Consider the following 18,496-nt stretch of genomic DNA (forward strand, 5'->3'; position numbering starts at 1 on the left):
TGCCGTTGCGCAGTTCACATGGCGGAGCACGTAGAGGGAGACGGCATTGGATTCAGTGGTAACAGGTAGGGTGAATAGCAGATGAGTTAAAGCAATATGAAAATGCAAACTATGAATAAAATAATAACTAAACCTGGGGTCGTTCTAATTATCGAGGCGATACCATAAGCTAGTTGCTTGATTCTGGTCTTTACCCAGCCTCTGTTTGCAGGGCTGGCTAGCTGCTCAGCTAATATTAGCTGCCTAAACAATAAGCACAATCCATTCATCTTGCCTGCATAGCTAAACTAAGCTAATGGCGGTAGAGTAGACGCTATGATGCTAACCAGACATGGTAGCAATGAAGCAGCTCTAAGTAGTACTTGCACCGTTTTGTGAAAATGTTTTATCAACGTTTTTAAATTTTAACTCTCCACCAATCGATTGGGACTTACTTATCAAGTGTAGAGCAGTTTTTGCAGATATAATTGGGGGTGTGGTTCAAGAAGCCTAGCATAATTGTAGCCTAGCTGCTAACTTGAATCCTATGCCAGAATATGGTTAACAGTGGAAACGTGTTGTTAGTTGCGTTTAATATTAGGAAATCGCGCAATAGCGTCTTTTTGGCAAGAGTAATTTGCTCTCCCTTGTAATGTACTAGGTTTAATTTATTCAGCCCTGTGACAATAGCTAACTTAAAGACTGGAACGTAAGGTGACTGCAGAGGTGGTCTCAGTCAACCATCCTGGCTTGCTGAACTGTTTACTGATTACATGGTTGGAGTTGGTGTCCACTGGCTTGTAGCACGTACGTTCTTTGCATTCTGATAGTATCTTTTGGCACGTTTCGGGAGAAACCCAGCTGATGCTTGTCTCTCAAAAAACAGTACCTTATATACTAGCATCTTAGATGAGTTGTTTTCAGAATATAAATAACACCATGTGTAACTGTATGTCTGGTTACACGAAGAAGTCCGAGTTGCTTGATTGACTGTCTTTAAAACTTCAGATTTATAATTTGGTATTTGTTAAAGCAAATTAAGCAACTCTCTCTTGTTCTGTAACACGTCATAGAAATACTGCCTTATTTCTCAAACAGCATGGCACAGCAACCAGCCTTGGGCTTCCGTGCCACTGCACCTCCCGCCAACCAAGTCATGAGAGGCCCTCCACCTCTGCTAAGGCCCCCACCACCCTCCTTTGCCATGATGAGAGGGCCTCCACCCCCAGCCAGGCCCCCGTTCGGACGGCTACCGTTTGACCCCAGCATGCCGCCCATGCCCCCGCCTGGAGGCATGCCACCCTCGATCGGATCACCTCATCTACAGGTGCGTTTCTATATTTGCCCTGCAAAAAAATCTGACTGTGCAGTTGTGGGACTGTGGGTATAGTGTGGAGCCTTAGTAATCCTACCCGTGGGGTGGGTTAATTGTAGACTGTTTGACAGTGAGTGTTAATCCCCCTGATTTTTTTTTTTCCATTAACAGAGACCACCATTCATGCCACCACCGGTGGGAAACATGCCACCCCCTCCTGGTATGATATTCCCTCCTGGAATACCACCTGTACCCTCACCAGGTGCTCCTGCCCTGGCCCCTGCAGAGGAGATCTGGGTGGAAAACAAGACGCCAGAGGGAAAGGTATGGAGCTTAGGAATGGAAAGTAAAAATATTCCACAAGCATTTCCACTGTGGAGAAACCTGTTTGGCTGTTTGGTATCTTGTTAATATTCAGATTATATCAGAGATATCTGCCGTTTCGTGAGGTGGTTAATTCATGATCCTTTATACAGTATATGTGCACAAATCCCACATCTCATTTTCACTCTTTTGTCCTCTGTCCAGGTATACTATTACAATGCCCGCACACGAGAGTCCGCCTGGACCAAGCCTGAAGGAGTGAAGGTCATCCAGCAGTCTGAGCTGAGCCCTATGATGGTGACCCAGACAGCAACAGGAGCTGGATCCACTTCCTCCTCAACCTCGAACCTCCCCACAGCCAATAACACTGCGGCTCCAGACACAAGCCAAGCCCCATCCCCTGGCTTGATATCTAGCTCCTCCTCCAGCACCTCTGCTTCCTCTCCAGCCATACCTCCACCTGGCTCAGGTAAACACTGCAGACACGCTGCTCTAGAAGATCTCTCAACAACCGTGCATGGACAGCACCCAGTAGCATCCCATCATGCATATTTAGAATCGCTGAATTACAACTACTGTTCAGAGCAATAAGGCATTTTTTGTGGAAAGGACAGATACTTTAGCGTAAGAATGGTGGCTATATCTTCTATTGTAGTGCTCACCCTGTAAAATACAGTTACTTTTGTATCTCAGGTGTAGGATTGTTTTGAATGTAGTCGGTCTTAGCTGATGAGTCATCTCCTGTCCTTATCCTTGTTTGTCTTGTAGTCACTGAGGTTGCAGAGCTGCCACCTGCTGTGACCACGCCCTCCAGCACAGTGGTAACCCCGTTGGCTGCCGTCAATCTTCCCACGGTTACGGTCGCCGTCACGACCGGGCCTCAGCCGTTGCCCCAGAGCTTACCGGCGCCGCTGCCCCACACCGTGCCGCAGCCGGCGGCTGCCATCCCCGCGTTTCCCCCGGTCATGGTGCCACCTTTCAGAGTACCTCTGCCAGGCATGCCCATACCTTTGCCTGGTGAGTGTGACCTTTTCCCCATGCCCAAGCCCATGTCCCCTCTGTCTCCCCCCCCCCCCCCCCCACCCCCCTCCGCGCTTAGCGCTCTCTCTCTCTCTCTCTGATTGTCACTTCCCTCCATCACGCCCCCTCCCCCCCTTTGGTTTGGTTTGGTTTCATTCTTCCGTATCTCTGTCCTTCTCTACGTTAGCATGTGCTGTTAATGCAGCGTAGCAAAAACGGACCAGCTTGGCGGAATGTTTTATCTATCTTAGTCCCTCTCTTCGTAACGGTAGGAAGGAACAAGCAGTTCAGTCTCTGATATTTTTATTCTTTTTGAGGTTTTTGATACGTTAGAAATTGACGCTTGTAAATTTGACGCCAAATGGCAGCATAAATCAATGATTTGGTTGGTTGCGTTGCGTCTCTAGCAAGCTGCTGTCGTACTTGTCGATTTGTCATAGGGTCAAGAAGGATCAGATTATGATGTAGCGTTAGGATCGTAGCTTGCGTTTTGTTTTCACTCCGGTGTTTGCCCATTGCATTTGTTAAGGAAACATAGAGGATTTCACCAGAGTTCACAGAATTCATCCATAGATGGCAGTCTTTGCTGTCTCTGGATGTGACTGACTGTATGACTAGACATTTTGTTTAGGCTCTCTGAATGGCCATTTATCTGAGTTGTGTCATGTGTCTGATGCATTAAGCAGGACATTAATCTCTACCTCTTCAAAATAGGCAGTCATGACATGTTCTCAAGTCTCTGGGTCTGAGAGAGTCTTCACTCTGCTTCACCGCTGAATTATTTTTTTAGATTGTTTTGGTTGTATCATTTTTAGCCGGCATACTTTTCCTGAAACTGTGTGTTGCCTACACTGGCACTATAGCTGACGTCTGTCTTTCTCTACCCAATATGCTTGCTTGTCCACTCTTGCAGGTGTAGCAATGTTGCAGATAGTCAGCTGTCCCTATATAAAGACTATCTCTCCCAACAAGAACGGTAATTACTCCAAACCATGTCGAGTCAACACTCTCTCTGTTAGTTGGCATGTTAGTGACTGTTGTGAATCTATGCTCTTTCTACTCTCCTTGACCGAAGGTGCCTATCAAACATAGGCCACGCAGTGTGGACTCCTTTAGGGTCCGACACATGAATCTAGTTCTAAATTCAGTTCTACTGTACGTAAACATCTTAGGGAGATAACTGGCCAAAAATTCCCATCCCTAACAAACTGTGAAAGGTTAAACCACAGTTTACAAGGATTAATGAATTCTTGAAATGTAATTGGTGATTCAGTTTGTTAAAACTACAGCTTTTTCTTTTGGAATTGTAGCGTACTGAAACGTATTGACACTTCCCAGTCCAAATTTTCAGCTTTTTAAAAAGATTTCGACCACACATTTAAGCTCTAGTTTAGACCATATAAATATTCATCAACAGCGAGCTAGCGTAGTTTTATGGGTTGGAGTTCAGATAGACATGTCTGTTTTTTTTTTTCCTTTGGCTGTTTGGCAGCGGTTAGATTAGATTATTGACAGTTATCCAGAAAGATCCAGAGGATCCTTCCATTAGGGGCCTGTTCGTTGGGGTTGTTGTGCTGTGCCGTTTTTTTGTGTGTGTCTTTTTGCTTGTGATCCTTTGTTTTCTGTACTGAGGTCTGTGGTTTGTCGTTGCTGTGGCATGCTTTTGGTGTGGTACTAACTTCACGTCACACATTAACCCCACATTCATCGTAGAGACGTGGAACCTTCTAGGACGTCTGTAGCGTATATGTGTTCGCTGGCAGTTGGTAAAAGGTTTGACTTAGTTGTTACTGAAAAGGTTACATAATGATTTAGAAAATGTATGAAAGATATTCTGTGTTTTCTCAGTGACATACTGATTTTTTTTTTTTTTACCCATCTCATACGATATAAGAAATCAATGATCATATTGGACTTTCATCATCTCCATGTCACTCAATCTCTTTGTGACAGTGTTTACATTTAGTTTCGTCACTGGTAGAATAGCGCGGCCATGCGTGGCCGAACAGACAGTAATGTTTGCGTTTGTATGGCTGTCTCCAGGTATGATGCCAGGCATGGCTCCTCCTCTGGTTCCCATGATGCATCCTCAGATGGCAATCGCCACCGCGGCCTCGGCGCTGCCCGGGGGCATCCCCCTTTCCGAGTGGTCCGAGTTCAAGACGGCCGACGGCAAGTCCTATTACTACAACAACCGCACCCAGGAGTCTACCTGGGACAAACCGGAGGAGCTAAAGGAGAAAGGTTAGCATGCTCTATGAAAACAAAGCCTGTCACTCATTCTCAGCACTGTACTGCCCGTTAAAGATTTTGAACTCTGGCCGGTTTGAAATATTCTGTTTCTTTTTTGGAATCTGAGTGTGAATGTGCCTGTGTATTTCTCTATGACAGAGAAAGAGATGGAGAAGGCTAAGGAATCTGGTCTTATGGATGAAGCCGAGCTTATGGACATGGAAGAGGAGGGGTCCAAAATCGAACCTCCAAAAGAAACAAAAGAGGTAACCTTTTACCTCTCCCTTTCATTTTTTTGTTTGGGGGGGGACGTACCTCGACAGGTTTCTCACAGTTTCCTCCACTGGTTCTTTTCTGTCTCAGGAGCGAAAAGAGGAGGAGATGACAGAGGAGGAGAAAGCGGCTCAGAAAGCCAAACCCGTGGCCACCACGCCCATCCCTGGAACTCCATGGTAAGGAACAGTTCATGATAATGAAAGTTCATGGTGGTGCTCTCTCCTTTTACCCCATTTTTTTTTTTACTCCAGCATTTGCCACGGAAGTTGAGCTTTATGGCTCATGTGTATCTGAACATGAGGAAAGATGTTCCACGTCATACAGTAGCTGAGTGTTTAAATGCAGAGATGCATATGTATGTTACCTGATGTGCAGGGCTGAATTAATGGACATTGTATGTTTCTGTGTGTGTGCTTTGTAAACTGATGTGTTTGTACTGATGTGTTGTGACTGTGTGTATGTGGTATGGACTGATGTGTTTGTGACTGTGTATGTGGTTTGATGTGTTTGTGACTGTGTGTGCAGGTGTGTGGTATGGACTGATGTGTTTGTGACTGTGTATGTGGTTTGATGTGTTTGTGTCTTTGTGTACAGGTGTGTGGTCTACACTGATGTGTTGTTGTGTCTTTGTGTACAGGTGTGTGGTCTGGACTGGTGATGACCGTGTGTTCTTCTATAACCCCACCACCCGTCTGTCCATGTGGGACCGGCCCGAGGAGCTGGTGGGTCGTGCTGACGTGGATAAATGCATTCAGGAACCGCCGCACAAAAAAGGCCTGGAGGACAACCGCAGGCCGAGTGAGGGTCGTCCCCATGACAACACGCAAGGTAAATCTTTTCACCGATTCGCCTTGGCTGAGCTCTTTGCCTCTTTTAATAATTCTGTTGATAGGTCTTTCGCTTTGAAAACGCAGAGGACCACAGTAGACCAGAATTAGACACTGACAAAACATTTGACACATTTTTCAGTTACACCCTAAATACTGGGGTACATTTACTCGAAAATGTGTCCAAGAGACTGGGAAACTACCACTAAACCACAGGTTCCAGTAGAGGGAATCCTCATGAACCTGTAGCACATTTTAATAGCATTACTAATATGACGGAACACTGTTTATTTAAAAGAATATGCCTTAGTCTCACACACGTGTTCGTGCACACACACACACACACACACACACACAATTTTTCAGCTGCAGAAGGGAGAAACAAGCTTGTATGTGACAGGCTCAGTGGGGGCGAATGAGTTAAGAGCACATTAGACACCTTTTCCATTCTGACTGTCTGGAACGGCTGTCGCTGTTGAAACTGTTGAGTGTTGTCTGAGAGCTGGGGTTTTTTTTTTTTGTTGTTTTTCCTTAGCCCCAGCCTTGGGTAAAGAGGAGCAAGAGTCAGCTCCTGCAGAGGAGGTCCCAGAAGATGAGCCCAGCAAAGCCAAGAAGAGGAAGTAAGTACTCTTCACTTTCGTTAACGAGGAGTTTCAGCGCTCACCCCGACAGGTGTGGCTGTATTTGCATGTGCTTAACCACTGCATGAGAATGGGGGAAGAGAGGAGAGCACACATTTGTAGTAAGATCTAGTGACTTATTAGACTTAAGACTTGGTAGATTTGTAAAGGAAACTGTCATTTCTTTGGTATGAAGAATATGAGGATTGTATGAAGGACTGCTGTTTTTGGGAGCTGTTTAGAAAACATGTGCAGATCACACATTTCTATTTTCTCGTTTTCGATTCATCCCGAGTCACTTTTCTCTGTCTCCCTGTGGCTAAAGTTGGTCTCTTTTTGTTGACTCTCTGATGGACGTTTCAGATTGTTTTTTTTTTCTGTGCTTTTCGGCATCGTATCTGAAAGACTAGTCTGTCCCGTGGTGTGACGACCGTGTCTCCGTGTTTTCAGGAAAGAGGAGGGGAAGGAGGCGGACTCTGAGAAGGAGGCGGCCATGGAGGCGGAGCTGAGGGCAGCGAGAGAGAGAGCCATCGTACCACAGGAGGCTCGTATGAAACAGTTTAAAGACATGCTGCTGGAGAGAGGGGTAAAATACCACTGCCCATTCTAATTCACCTCTGACTGTAACCCTTTAACATCCTCTCTCACTCTCTGCTTTACTATCTCTCAGTATACATCAAAATACAATCAAAGGATCCGTCCTAGTTAACCATCAGCACACTAAAAACGTGTGTATTTGGGGGCTAACAGTCTGTTAGCCGCGTAGCACAGTTCCAGTGGCCCTGTGTCGTACGTCCGTGTAGCACTCCGGCGTGCTGCTCTACTCACATTGTCCGCTCAGGAACGAAAAGGGATCCAAACAGTGAGCAACTACCTGTTACACGGTGATCACAACATGTTTGTTACGACTTAAGGCGCGGTCGTCGGTTAACGTTTGTCGTCGACTCCATCGGCCCCTGTGACTTTAAACCCCGGGCTCGGCGATTGTTCGCGTGATTGACGGTGCTAATGCGATTGTGTGCATTACGCGCGCGTTCTTCCGTCTTTGTTCCGCGGAAAGGTTAACACGGTGGGCTCTCCTGCCCTAGGCCTCATTAAAATACTCGCCTGACATTTCATGTTATCAGAGACACATTGATCAGACCTGTCTCATCTTCTCATCAAATATGAGAAGGGAAGGAGCGAGCTTACCGCGTCCTAATAGCCCTCTCTGTGTTCGTTTGGCAACGGATTTGATGTTTCACTAATAAAAAATAAATAAAGTAACAACCGAATACTTGGAGGGCGCTCAAAAGGCCCAAAGCTGGAAGGTTTTTGCCCTTTGGTTGTGGGTCCTAAGGCATAGATAAAAGGCAGATTTAACATCACTCAAAAGGGACAAACATCAAGGCAACGCGCCCCCCCCACCCCCTTTCTCCTTATCTCCCGTGTGCTCAAGAGGGGGAGGTACCGCAGTAAGTGCTGTGGGCATTCTAAAAGAGGAGTGTGCATATGGGTGGGGGGGGGGGGGGATTTTTTTCTTTTTTTTTTTTTTTTCTTTTTTTCCAACCCCCCCTGCTTAATTACACCGTTTTCCAATCCATGCCAATTAGCGTGTGGAGGCAGGCAGAGGAGCCGGGGACCACCCAGCGCGGCGTGTCATTCATTAGAGATGATGGGCTGGCAGATGAAACACGGCCGACCAACACCCCGACTCCCTCACCGCAGGGCGGCGAACGCACACACAGAAGAGCTCACCTGCTGAACGCGCCGCTCGTTATAATGGTCCTAATTAAGGCTGATTTTTTTTAAAACTGTCTCTTTCATTCCGTTCCCATCTCTCTCTCTCTCTCTCTCTCTCTCTCTCTCTCTCTCTCTCTCTCATGCCCTCTCTCCTGTTACCAGGTGTCTGCGTTCTCTACCTGGGAGAAAGAACTGCACAAGATTGTGTTTGACCCCCGATATCTGCTCCTCAACCCCAAGGAAAGGAAGCAGGTACTCACATGGTTTTTTTTTGTTTGTTTGTTTGTTTAGCACATCCCTATTTTTAAAATGTGCCCCAAAGGACATTAACCCAGGATTTATACTCCCACAAATAGTCTGGGTGACTCTATAAAATCCTGTTTCTAAAAAAAATCCCCTCTCCAAAAACAGCTTTAACAAAACATCAACAGCTGTCAGTACGCATAACGTCAAACGTTGGCAATGCCACAGCGAAAGCGAAACACCATCCCTGAAGTTTTCCTTTTAAGGCTCGTCTTTTTTTCGCTAATGCCTCTCTTGGCCCGTAGGTGTTCGATCAGTACGTGAAGACCCGAGCGGAGGAGGAGAGGAAAGAAAAGAAGAATAAGATCATGCAGGCGAAAGAGGATTTCAGGAAAATGATGGACGAATCCAAGCTTGGGATCAGGTGAATATTTCGACTGAGGCCATAGTGTGTGTGTGTGTGTATGTGTGTATTCCAAACCTCTCCTGAAGAACATCATGAAGGACCGATGTGCTATTCTACATACTGTACTCCTCTAGGCAGCGTCTCCCAGTCTTGTTCCCGGAGTCCCAATGCACAGTACATTTCAGATCTCTTTAGCACAACTGATTAAACTCATCAGTTAATTACTGAGCCCTTGATGAGCTGAAGCAGGTGTGTGTGAGAGCAAAGAGATCTGTTAAGATTTCCCAAACTCTGCCTCTCCAGGGCCAAGACTGGGAAACAACTCTGCCTGACTCCATACAGTTTTTTTGTTTGTTTGTTTGTTTTTTTTGTATGAAAGGTATAGATCATAAACAGTGGTTCTAAACATATATCTCAGGTCTGTTTTAATGCGTTTCCATCCATCTCCCCCCGTAGAATGACCTTCAGCGAGTTTGCGGCCAAACACGCGAGGGACACTCGCTTTAAGGCCATAGAGAAGATGAAAGACAGGGAGGCCATTTTCACCGAGTACATGACCGCTCTGAGAAAAAAGGAGAAAGAAAACTCCAAGAACCGAGTTGAAAAGGTACGGCCACAGTTTTACACATTCACCGCCGTGACCCAGAACGGTGGAGTCAGGGGGACAATAAACAGAAAATGTCAAACCGTGCCCGTCTCACGACCAGACCTCGGTCAAGGAAGTCCGAGGCGGTTGAATGACCGGGCCGGTCCCAATTCCCCTCGGTGCTTCCTTTCGTTGAGACCTTGCTCTCTTCTTTAAGTCCTTCATGTCTGATGTGTGTTTGTTGTTGTTGCACTGAGACTTGTTAGGAATTTTCTTAACCTCAGTAGTGGGCGGGCTAAAGTACAGAACATAAAGGAGCCATGTAAGTGTATTGGATCAGGGCCCTGGTCATTCTGATACTCATTTCCAATAACCAGTTCTGACCATAGCTTAAGGTATCACACTGTCTGTAACAATCCATACGTGGTCACAGCCCCTTGCCAACCCATTCTCTTCATACTCACACACACACACACACTCACTCAGTCTCTCTTCCGTATTTGTTTATCAGGTGTAATCTGTGCTGTTTTTTGTGGTCCAGCGTCTGGTGCGGGCTTTGTATGAGTTGTCTAGGGTTAAGTGCTGAGCTGCTTGCCTTTGGCAGTTAAAGGGCACCCATCAATCATTAATAAGAGTGAAATGTCAGGAGAGAGGAGAGGAGGAGGGTGAGGAGCGAGGTTGGGAGGGGAGGGGGGGGGGGGTCTGCACAGGGTGGGCCGCCTCTGAAGGAGGTCATTCCGCCAGCATCATTCCAGTCAATCAGAAAACTCCTCTAATCCAGCACCAGCGTATAAGACATCTCTCTGCATCAGGTTCATGGTTCAGGTTCGAGTCGGATCAGTGGTCCGTGGACTGGCGTCATCTGAAAGCCCATAAACACATTCTCAGGGAAACACGAAAGAAACGCTTAAAACAGTTCACTGTCAGTTATTTGACACAACTCACTGTCACTAACTAAAGTTTTAGCCCTTGCTTTAGAAATACAGGCCCACTTCACATCCTCTGAATGCCATGCTCAGTTTTTTAATGTGACGGTGTTAAATATTTTGAGGTTTTGACGTGTTTTTTCCTCGCCTCACGTAACGTCTTGAGTGTAAAAGATTTCTCAAGGTGAGGTTGGGATCTGAGTGCTGACACGAGTCCTCAGTTGAAACCTGTTCTTTGTGGCTGTAGGTAAAGCAGGACTTCTTTGAGCTGCTCTCTGACCATCACATTGATGGACAGCTGCGCTGGAGTAAGATAAAGGACAAGCTGGAGACAGACCCGCGTTACAAAGCAGTAGAGAGTTCCGCCGCTAGAGAGGAACTGTTCAAGAATTATGTGGAGAAGTTAGCCAAGGTGAGAGAACTTAAAAAAAAAAAGTAAATAAATAAATAACCTCTACCTTCGTCTAGCTCTCTCAATCGGTTTAGCATTTTGCTTAGACAAGGGATAATGAAATCCAGACCTCGAGGGCCGAGGTTTTTCTTACCTTCATTTACAGGTTCTGTTTTACCTGGGAAACAGTTGAACACTCTCTACACCCAATGGGAGACTGCTGTAGTTAGTCTGTATGAAAACCAACAGGATGGTGGCAATCTAGGACTGGATTTTAGCACCTCTCATATAAAGAGGCAAGCAGCTACTGTAGTGTTGAGGAATGTTTTCTGGTTTGAAAATGCCTGACCAAGTCGTGCGTGACCGATTGATTGACACCGACCGTCTCTCTCTCTCTCCCCGCGACGCGCAGAACCCGAGCTCAGAGAAGGAGAAGGAGCTGGAGCGACAGGCTCGTATCGAAGCCAGTCTGAGAGAGAGGGAACGCGAGGTCCAGAAAGCTCGCTCCGAACAGACCAAAGAGATCGACAGAGAGAGAGAGCAGCACAAACGAGAAGAGGCCATCCAGCATTTCAAAGCACTCATGTCTGATATGGTAGGAACACCTTCTCTAAAAGATAAAAGACCTCTCCACCAGGTGAAGAACACTCTCAAAACAGGCCACAGAGAATTTTTGTTTGTTTGTTTTTTTTGGTAAAATGTTTTGTTTTGGTTTTTTTAACAGGAATATGAGAGCTAAACTTAAATAAGGCACACTAATTGTTGAAAGAAAACATGGCTATGGTCAAAACGTTACAGAAACACATTGTAGGGGGTTCTGCAGAAAATCTGTGTAATGGTTTTGGTTAATGCACCAATATTGGCTCCGCAAACTACCACTGTCAAGTCAATCTGAAACTAAAACTAATCTAAAACTCATAATATCGCTTAAGCTTCCTCTTTTTGGGCCTTGGTTCCTCTCAAGGTTTCTCTCTGATCCAGCCAAAGGAAGTTTTTCCTTAACACTTCCTCCCCTTAAGCTTTCTCACTGGGGAGCGCTCAGACCTGGCATCATGTGACGCTACTATGTGATCATCTCTACTGTAAAAAGTGCTATACAACTAAAACTTAACTGAAACCATAACTTAGCTCTTGAATAAATGCATAGCCCAGATACAGTTGCTTTGGTAGATCTCACAGAAGGTGCGATCCTCTAACAGGTACGATCATCTGACGCCACGTGGTCAGACACGCGACGTAACCTGAGGAAGGACCACCGCTGGGAGTCGTCTTCACTGCTGGAGCGCGACGAGAAGGAGAAACTCTTCAACGAGCATATCGAAGCACTCACCAAGAAGAAGAAGGAGCACTTTCGCCAGCTTCTGGATGAGACTTCCATGGTAAGCTCCTCCCTCCCCCAGAAATCCAGAGTTCTAAAAACCTTTATATGCTGTTGGTTCTTTTTCATTGAATTTCACATGCAGCATTTAATTGGCGTGAAATTGTTATGAAATTTGGTTGCGTTCTGTCTCTAGATCACGTTGACGACCTCATGGAAGGAGGTTAAAAAGGTGATCAAAGATGATCCTAGGTGTATCAAATTCTCAAGCAGTGACCGGGTAAGAATAACCGTTATGCTTATTACAATCCCATAACATAAAATTTAAACAGGTGTGATCTGATTTGAAAAGACTGGTTGAAAGCATATGCCAACGTAGTTTTTTTTTTTTTTGGTGTTTTGTTTTTTTTTTTTTGGGTTGTTTACCCTCTCATCACAGAAGAAGCAAAGGGAATTTGAGGACTACATCAAAGACAAGTACATCACAGCCAAAGCAGACTTTAGAACCCTCCTGAAAGAGACCAAGTTTATAACATACAGGTCAGTATGGTACCCTTTAAATGTCAACGATCTGTGGCCATGTCCCGATTTTCAACACAAAAACGAGACATTACTATACAAACTCGAAATGATGCAATTCACCTTCACGTCATGAAATCTTTCACGTCATTCCTCTCGGTTTTTTTTTTTTCTCTTTTCTTTTTTCCTTTTTCCTTTGTCGCAGATCTCGTAAGTTGATGCACGAGTCAGACCAGCACCTGAACGACATCGAGAAGATCTTACAGAACGACAGACGTTACCTGGTGTTAGACTGCGTGCCCGAAGAGAGACACAAACTACTCATGGCGTACATCGAGGACCTCGACCGCCGGGGACCCCCGCCCCCGCCCACCGCGTCCGAACCCACCCGACGCTCCACCAAGTGACCTACCCCCCCCCCCAGAGTACTTCAGCTCAGCATTGCCCCCACGTCACCCCTGACCCCATGCCAGAAACCGGACCCCCCCCCCAGCCTGACCACTGGGGCAGTCTCCAAAGCTTCCTTCTGCTCCATCAGTTGACCCAAACACCTTGTTTGTTGTCCTGCCATCTACTGGACTGGGTCGTTTTCTGTATTGCTGTTGTTTTTTTTTTTTTTTGTAAAAAGAAAAAAAAAAAACCAGAAGATTTTCAGATTTATATACATATCCGGTGACTGTAGTCATCCACAGGGGTAAGATAAAGGGACTTTTTTTTTAAGCTCCCTTTGCGATTCTGTCATTTGGATTGACAGTTTGGTTAACGTGTAAGATATTTTTTTAGACGATGAGTATGTATGTACTATATGTATTCATTAGGGTGTTCACGTGATAGACGACTGTGCAAGCGCTGACAACATCACACGTTGACAGAGTTGACTGATTGTACGGTTTAATTTAACTGTTGAAATTGTTTCTTAAGAAGATAAACCTTAATTTTTGGCGTTGCTATGTTTCTGTACAAGCTAACTGGAATAAAGGCAACCTACTTTTTTACATCAGTGTTGAGTTTTATTGTCTGCGTTGACCCTTTTCTGTTTGCACGAGGGGGGAAAAGGGGCTATTTCTCCAGTTTGAAAACAGAGACAACTTAAACTGATGACAAAAAAAAGACTAATATGGACTAAATAACAATTTATTTTAAACAAATGCATTTACAAAACTACCTCTAACATTTTTACATGATAAGGTCAGTGTGCACATAAATAGGTACATTTCCATGCAATCCGAACGATTTACAATGAATGATTACACGTATCACTTAAAATCTGTCATTTAACTACGTTTAGAATTAGTAAATGACTATTTACATTACTCTGATGACACAATAATCTCCTCTACTATCTGAATATAATACATACATTGTCTGAATGTGATTTTGATTACACATCTCTTAATGTTTTTTTCAGTCCTTAGTTACATGGAGTCCCACATTTTCATGATTCAATGGATATTTTGTTCATCTCAAAAATAAACATTTAATTAAAGAAAATTTTGTAGCAACAAATCTGACCAAACAGACTACTGAAGCGCCTCTCACATATCATACTAAACCACATACTTACATAAATTCAATATACAAATCACTTTGATTCAGTGAGTACAAACCATATATAACACTTTTTTCCATCTGTGACTCTAATGTATTGTTCCTCATTTTTGGACCTGCAAGTCTGGAGTCCTGCTAATTTTACTACCAACAGAATAATCTGATCTCTTGATTGGTTGAAGACTGCACCCACTTGTTTCTCAGGTGAAAATCAAGCTCTAAGTATGAGGTGAGGGGGGGAAGAAAAACAGGATACTGGACCCCCAGGCCTGGATTAGAGGAACCCTGGTCTAATAGTTACGGTTCAGTTTCAGCGAGGTCACTTTGTTGTAGCTGCTGAGTTTCTTTTCATTTCCTCCAAAACGCTTTGACAAAGTGAGAGAACAGGAGACGTCTGCTTGTGCTCTGATAGTTTTTTTTTTTTTTTGTGACAGTGTGAAGACTGGAAGAGAGGGGTCTCCTACTTTTTGCCCTCTTTGGGGTCTTGGTGCTCCCATGGAACAGGGTCATTCTCGTCGGTGAGCGAGCCCGTCTCACGTTCATGCCAGAACTGCTCCACGTCGGGGGGCACGATGCTGTCCTTGTTGTTGGGGCTCTCGCTCTCCTGTCCGTTCGGCGCCTCCTGCTCCGTCTTGGGCTCCTCCGATCTGCCCGGCTGGTGAGGGGGCAGGTGGGCCGACGTCTCGGGCCTGGGGCAGGGAGACTTGGGCGCGGTGGGCGCGTGAGGTCCCGGCTTATGCTTGGGCGGGTGTTTCCTGAGGGTCAGCCGTCGCCACAGGCCCTTGTAGCCTTCGCGAAACTCCTCGGACAGAGCCAGCACGACGAGCGGGTTCACCAGCGAGATGCCAAACATAAGCAGCTGGGTGGAGAGGGTGAAGACGATGGGCGGGAAGGTCCCCTCGTTCTCCAGAGCGTGTCTCATCCACACCCATGAAACCCACTGCGGCAGCCACATGGTTGCCATGGCCACTGTCAGGCTGAACAGCATGAGGGTTAGCTTGCGGGAACGGATCTGGGTGCGCAGGTTTTGCGTCTTGCTGCAGCGCCGTTGGCAACGTCCGTAGGCTCTCCAGAAATAGAGAAGGGCAAAACTGAGAGGCATGCAGAAAGCCAGCAGCGGGTAAGCTTTGACGTACACCGACATGAAATCGTGGGCATAAGATGGCACGACCTGCGCGCAGACCAGCCCTCTGTCCTCTCGCTGAAGGGTGGCAAACAGCCAGTGGGGCACTGGTACAACACAAGCCAGGAGCCAGGTGAAAAGCAAAACCACCAGGATAGTCTTGAGATGGATGCTGACCTGTTTTGTAGGGTTACTGACGTACTTGTAGCATGCTTTGGACATGATAGCCACGGTGAAGCTCTTGGCTGCCATACAAGAGTGGAGGAACCAGTCACAGGTCTTACACACAAACCAGCCCAGAGTCCAGCTTGACCTGGAGTAAGCAGCTGCTTTGAAAGGAACGGCAAACGCCAGGACCAGACCATCAGCCAGCATGAGGTTGAGAATGAGGGCATTGATCAAAGAGAGTTTTCCTTTCCGTGCGTTGGTTACCAGCACTCCCATGGCAGTTCCATTTGCAGCAAAACCAAGAACACAGATGACGCCCAGAATCACAGGAATTAACACCCTGAGATCATTGTTGTCCAGGTGTTGATATGCTCCTCTATCAAGAAACGAACGTCTATCAACGGAGCTGTTTCCTGCACTTATATTCATACTTAACAATTTATCCTTTTCTCCTCAATCACACGTATTGATGAGAAAAATAAAATAGAAAAAATAATCAAGGATACTACCGTTGGAACTGAACACGACTCAAGTCCGATGCGCTTGTGTACGATCGATCCGTCCTCTGTCCCGCTTATGTCGCGATCACGAGCTTACCAACAGTGACAACAGCGCCTGCACTGAGAGCATTTATAAAGGAGCGTTTGATTGACGGGTGTCGTCTCCAGCTGACTGACTGCGTTTAATTTCGCCTGTCGCGACACATCCTCTCGAGGCCAATTAAAATAATTTCAGGTAATAAGCACCGCATGAAACTCTGCTCTCCTAAGGGTTAATCACGTCTTTTCATCTGCACCACTCAAATTTGTGTTATGTGTTTCCTACTTAAGAATAGTTTTATGATTGTAATACGGTATCCACAGCTGAATAAAAAACATGAACGAGGACTTTCTTCACAAAAAAAAAAATTTAAATAATTAAATAACCATGTAGTTCTGTAGATGTAGTTCTGCAGTTTTAGTAGCCTAAATTGTAAATATGTTGGACATGGACTATTGCAGTGCATAACACCGAAAAGACATTATACTTTTCTCCACCACTGAATATAATCATCCGTTATTAATGTGCATCTTTGTAATCACTGCGTATGTTCCATGCATTGTAGAGTGCACACGAGGAGCACGTTTTTACAATATTATTAGCCTGCATAAGATACTTATGTTTCACTTACTGTATTTATTATTCGTCGCAACAGGGTATCATCATTTACTAGCACTCAGCAAACGGGTTTCATATTATTGAAATTACTGAAGTTCTCACTTTTATGGAATGATACATGTTAGGAACCGCAAAAGGTGCGATTTAAATGTTATTTTTGAGTTTGAAAAATCAAACGAAATCCTGAAAATAAGTTTATGCTTGAGTAAAAGCCACCAGGGGGCGCTGGTGTGTTACTTTCCCCCCGTAAACTCTGAAACCTCGACCGAGCTCAGTAAGGCAGGGGTGTGTGAGGTTTATGCAGAGGAGAACAGTTGTCAGCATTGTAATATATTAACGGATATAAAAAAAATAAATATTATCAAAGGTAAACCACAGTCCTAACTGTCAAAATGACCACTGATAAAATGAAGGGAGCAGCTGGAGAGAATTCCATACTTCTCCCAAAACTAACACAGAAAAGCCTTTTTTGACGGTTTAATCAATTATTCTGAATTCAAAGCCAAACGAGAATATCACATATGAATGTAACCCTAGATTACTGGGTTGCTATGGCATCAAACATTTCTGTCACCCAATAGGTCTAGTTTTGGGTCATTATAAATGATTTAGTAGCTAACTGATGAAAACCTAAGCTTTTTTATTGTCATAATCATCATTTGGTTTAGGTTGTGAATGTGTGTAAACCGGGAAAAAAAAAACATCAACCGTCACCATTTGAACTTGCACATCTTTTTTTATTTAAATGTGTTCCATTAAGCATAAAGACTGCATGGCAATTAATTGCATTTAAATACATTCTGAGCTATAAAACTTTGTATCATTAAGAAGTCGACAACTGAAGTTGTTTCAGAAGACATTACTTTTTTTTTTTTTTTTTTCTTTAAAGGAATTGTACCTAAAATTCCCTGATATCATATAACCTTCGTGACTGGGTTAGGCTACATCATGATACCGGCCTTGTTCACAATCCCCATTTCCATTTAGACATACCATAACAAGGACAGGCATAGTAACAGTCTAGGACTAACGCACAATAATGCAAAACAAATGAGCATTTGCGAGTGAGAAAGGGGAATTTTTTTTTTTTGCTTTTTTTTGCAAGGGTCTGTTCTTGTAGCCCTGCTGTATAAATGTTATATCCTAAAGTTTTATCTCAGTGGTTCTTTAGGTGAAGTAGAAGTGCAACAAATCGGTGTCACCCAAACACCGCACTGAAGTAACGGAGTCCAGGACGTGGTGAATCAGTGAAAATCATTCCTGAACGGAGTTCTCGCGTCTGTCGTACTGTAGATTCAAGTTCTTTTATTCGGGGGGGGGGGTACTGAAACACACATTGCCGCCTTTTTTTTTTTTTCTTTTTTTTTTTTTAAAACAACAAAGCTATTTGTCAGACAACATCTCTTGTAAAAACATTCATACCCTTTGACCCTCCCAACAACAAAAAAAAAACCATCCCATCCCCTACCCCAAAAAAACCATCCCGCCCACTGACCACGCCCCACTTAACCAAACATACCAAAAGAAGGCACCACAGCATTTGAATGGAAAAAAAAACAACAACACTGAAATAAGAAGACCATTAAAACAACTATGTTAATTAAAACAACGTGTCTGTCATCTCGGGATCATTTGCTAACGACTCATCTTCACATCAAGAGTGCCAAACAGATACTGAGGGGCTGTGCTCTTTGTTTCACAGGCGACAGAGTCACATCCACAGCTTATCCTATATCTCGACCTCTTCTGGATCTGGATGGCTTTGCAAATCCTGGTAAAAGGGTGCTGTCCCCTC

At 44.8% G+C, this 18,496-nt stretch overlaps 2 protein-coding genes across 3 annotated transcripts; one reads left to right on the top strand and one right to left on the bottom strand.

The window, feature by feature from the left end:
* The first annotated feature begins 18 nt into the window (after positions 1 to 18).
* tcerg1a (transcription elongation regulator 1a (CA150)) lies at positions 19 to 13,166 on the top strand. Of its 2 annotated transcripts, none has more exons than XM_030764714.1 (20): positions 19 to 65; positions 1,078 to 1,306; positions 1,466 to 1,618; positions 1,823 to 2,087; positions 2,387 to 2,635; positions 4,682 to 4,882; positions 5,030 to 5,136; positions 5,234 to 5,322; positions 5,784 to 5,974; positions 6,509 to 6,593; positions 7,044 to 7,179; positions 8,478 to 8,567; positions 8,864 to 8,982; positions 9,421 to 9,571; positions 10,724 to 10,888; positions 11,280 to 11,462; positions 12,067 to 12,246; positions 12,382 to 12,465; positions 12,625 to 12,725; positions 12,910 to 13,166. In XM_030764714.1, exons 1-20 carry the CDS (start codon positions 19 to 21, stop codon positions 13,109 to 13,111), a joined length of 3,027 nt encoding a protein of 1,008 aa, XP_030620574.1. In that variant the 3' UTR covers positions 13,112 to 13,166. The 2 variants fall into 2 exon arrangements, with proteins under 2 accessions (XP_030620574.1, XP_030620575.1); XM_030764715.1 differs by having other exon boundaries at positions 5,784 to 5,944; positions 6,515 to 6,593.
* A 1,546-nt stretch (positions 13,167 to 14,712) lies between these two features.
* On the bottom strand, positions 14,713 to 15,972 carry gpr151 (G protein-coupled receptor 151). Its single transcript, XM_030766925.1, has one exon. The coding sequence runs from the start codon at positions 15,970 to 15,972 to the stop codon at positions 14,713 to 14,715; it is 1,260 nt and encodes a 419-aa protein (XP_030622785.1).
* Positions 15,973 to 18,496: the final 2,524 nt, after the last annotated feature.

This window comes from Chanos chanos, chromosome 2, assembly GCF_902362185.1.
Source record: "Chanos chanos chromosome 2, fChaCha1.1, whole genome shotgun sequence".
Classification (NCBI taxonomy): Eukaryota; Metazoa; Chordata; class Actinopteri; order Gonorynchiformes; family Chanidae; genus Chanos; species Chanos chanos.

What these genes read in the sequence shown, in the direction of transcription:
- tcerg1a (XM_030764714.1), top strand. Translation starts at nt 19, where the DNA reads ATGGCGGAGCACGTAGAGGGAGACGGCATTGGATTCAGTGGTAACAG. An exon ending in TCCCCATGACAACACGCAAG is followed by an intron (nt 5,975 to 6,508) that starts GTAAATCTTTTC and finishes GTTTTTCCTTAG; the next exon opens with CCCCAGCCTTGGGTAAAGAG. An exon ending in ACCCCAAGGAAAGGAAGCAG is followed by an intron (nt 8,568 to 8,863) that starts GTACTCACATGG and finishes CTTGGCCCGTAG; the next exon opens with GTGTTCGATCAGTACGTGAA.
- gpr151 (XM_030766925.1), bottom strand. Translation starts at nt 15,972, where the DNA reads ATGAATATAAGTGCAGGAAACAGCTCCGTTGATAGACGTTCGTTTCTT.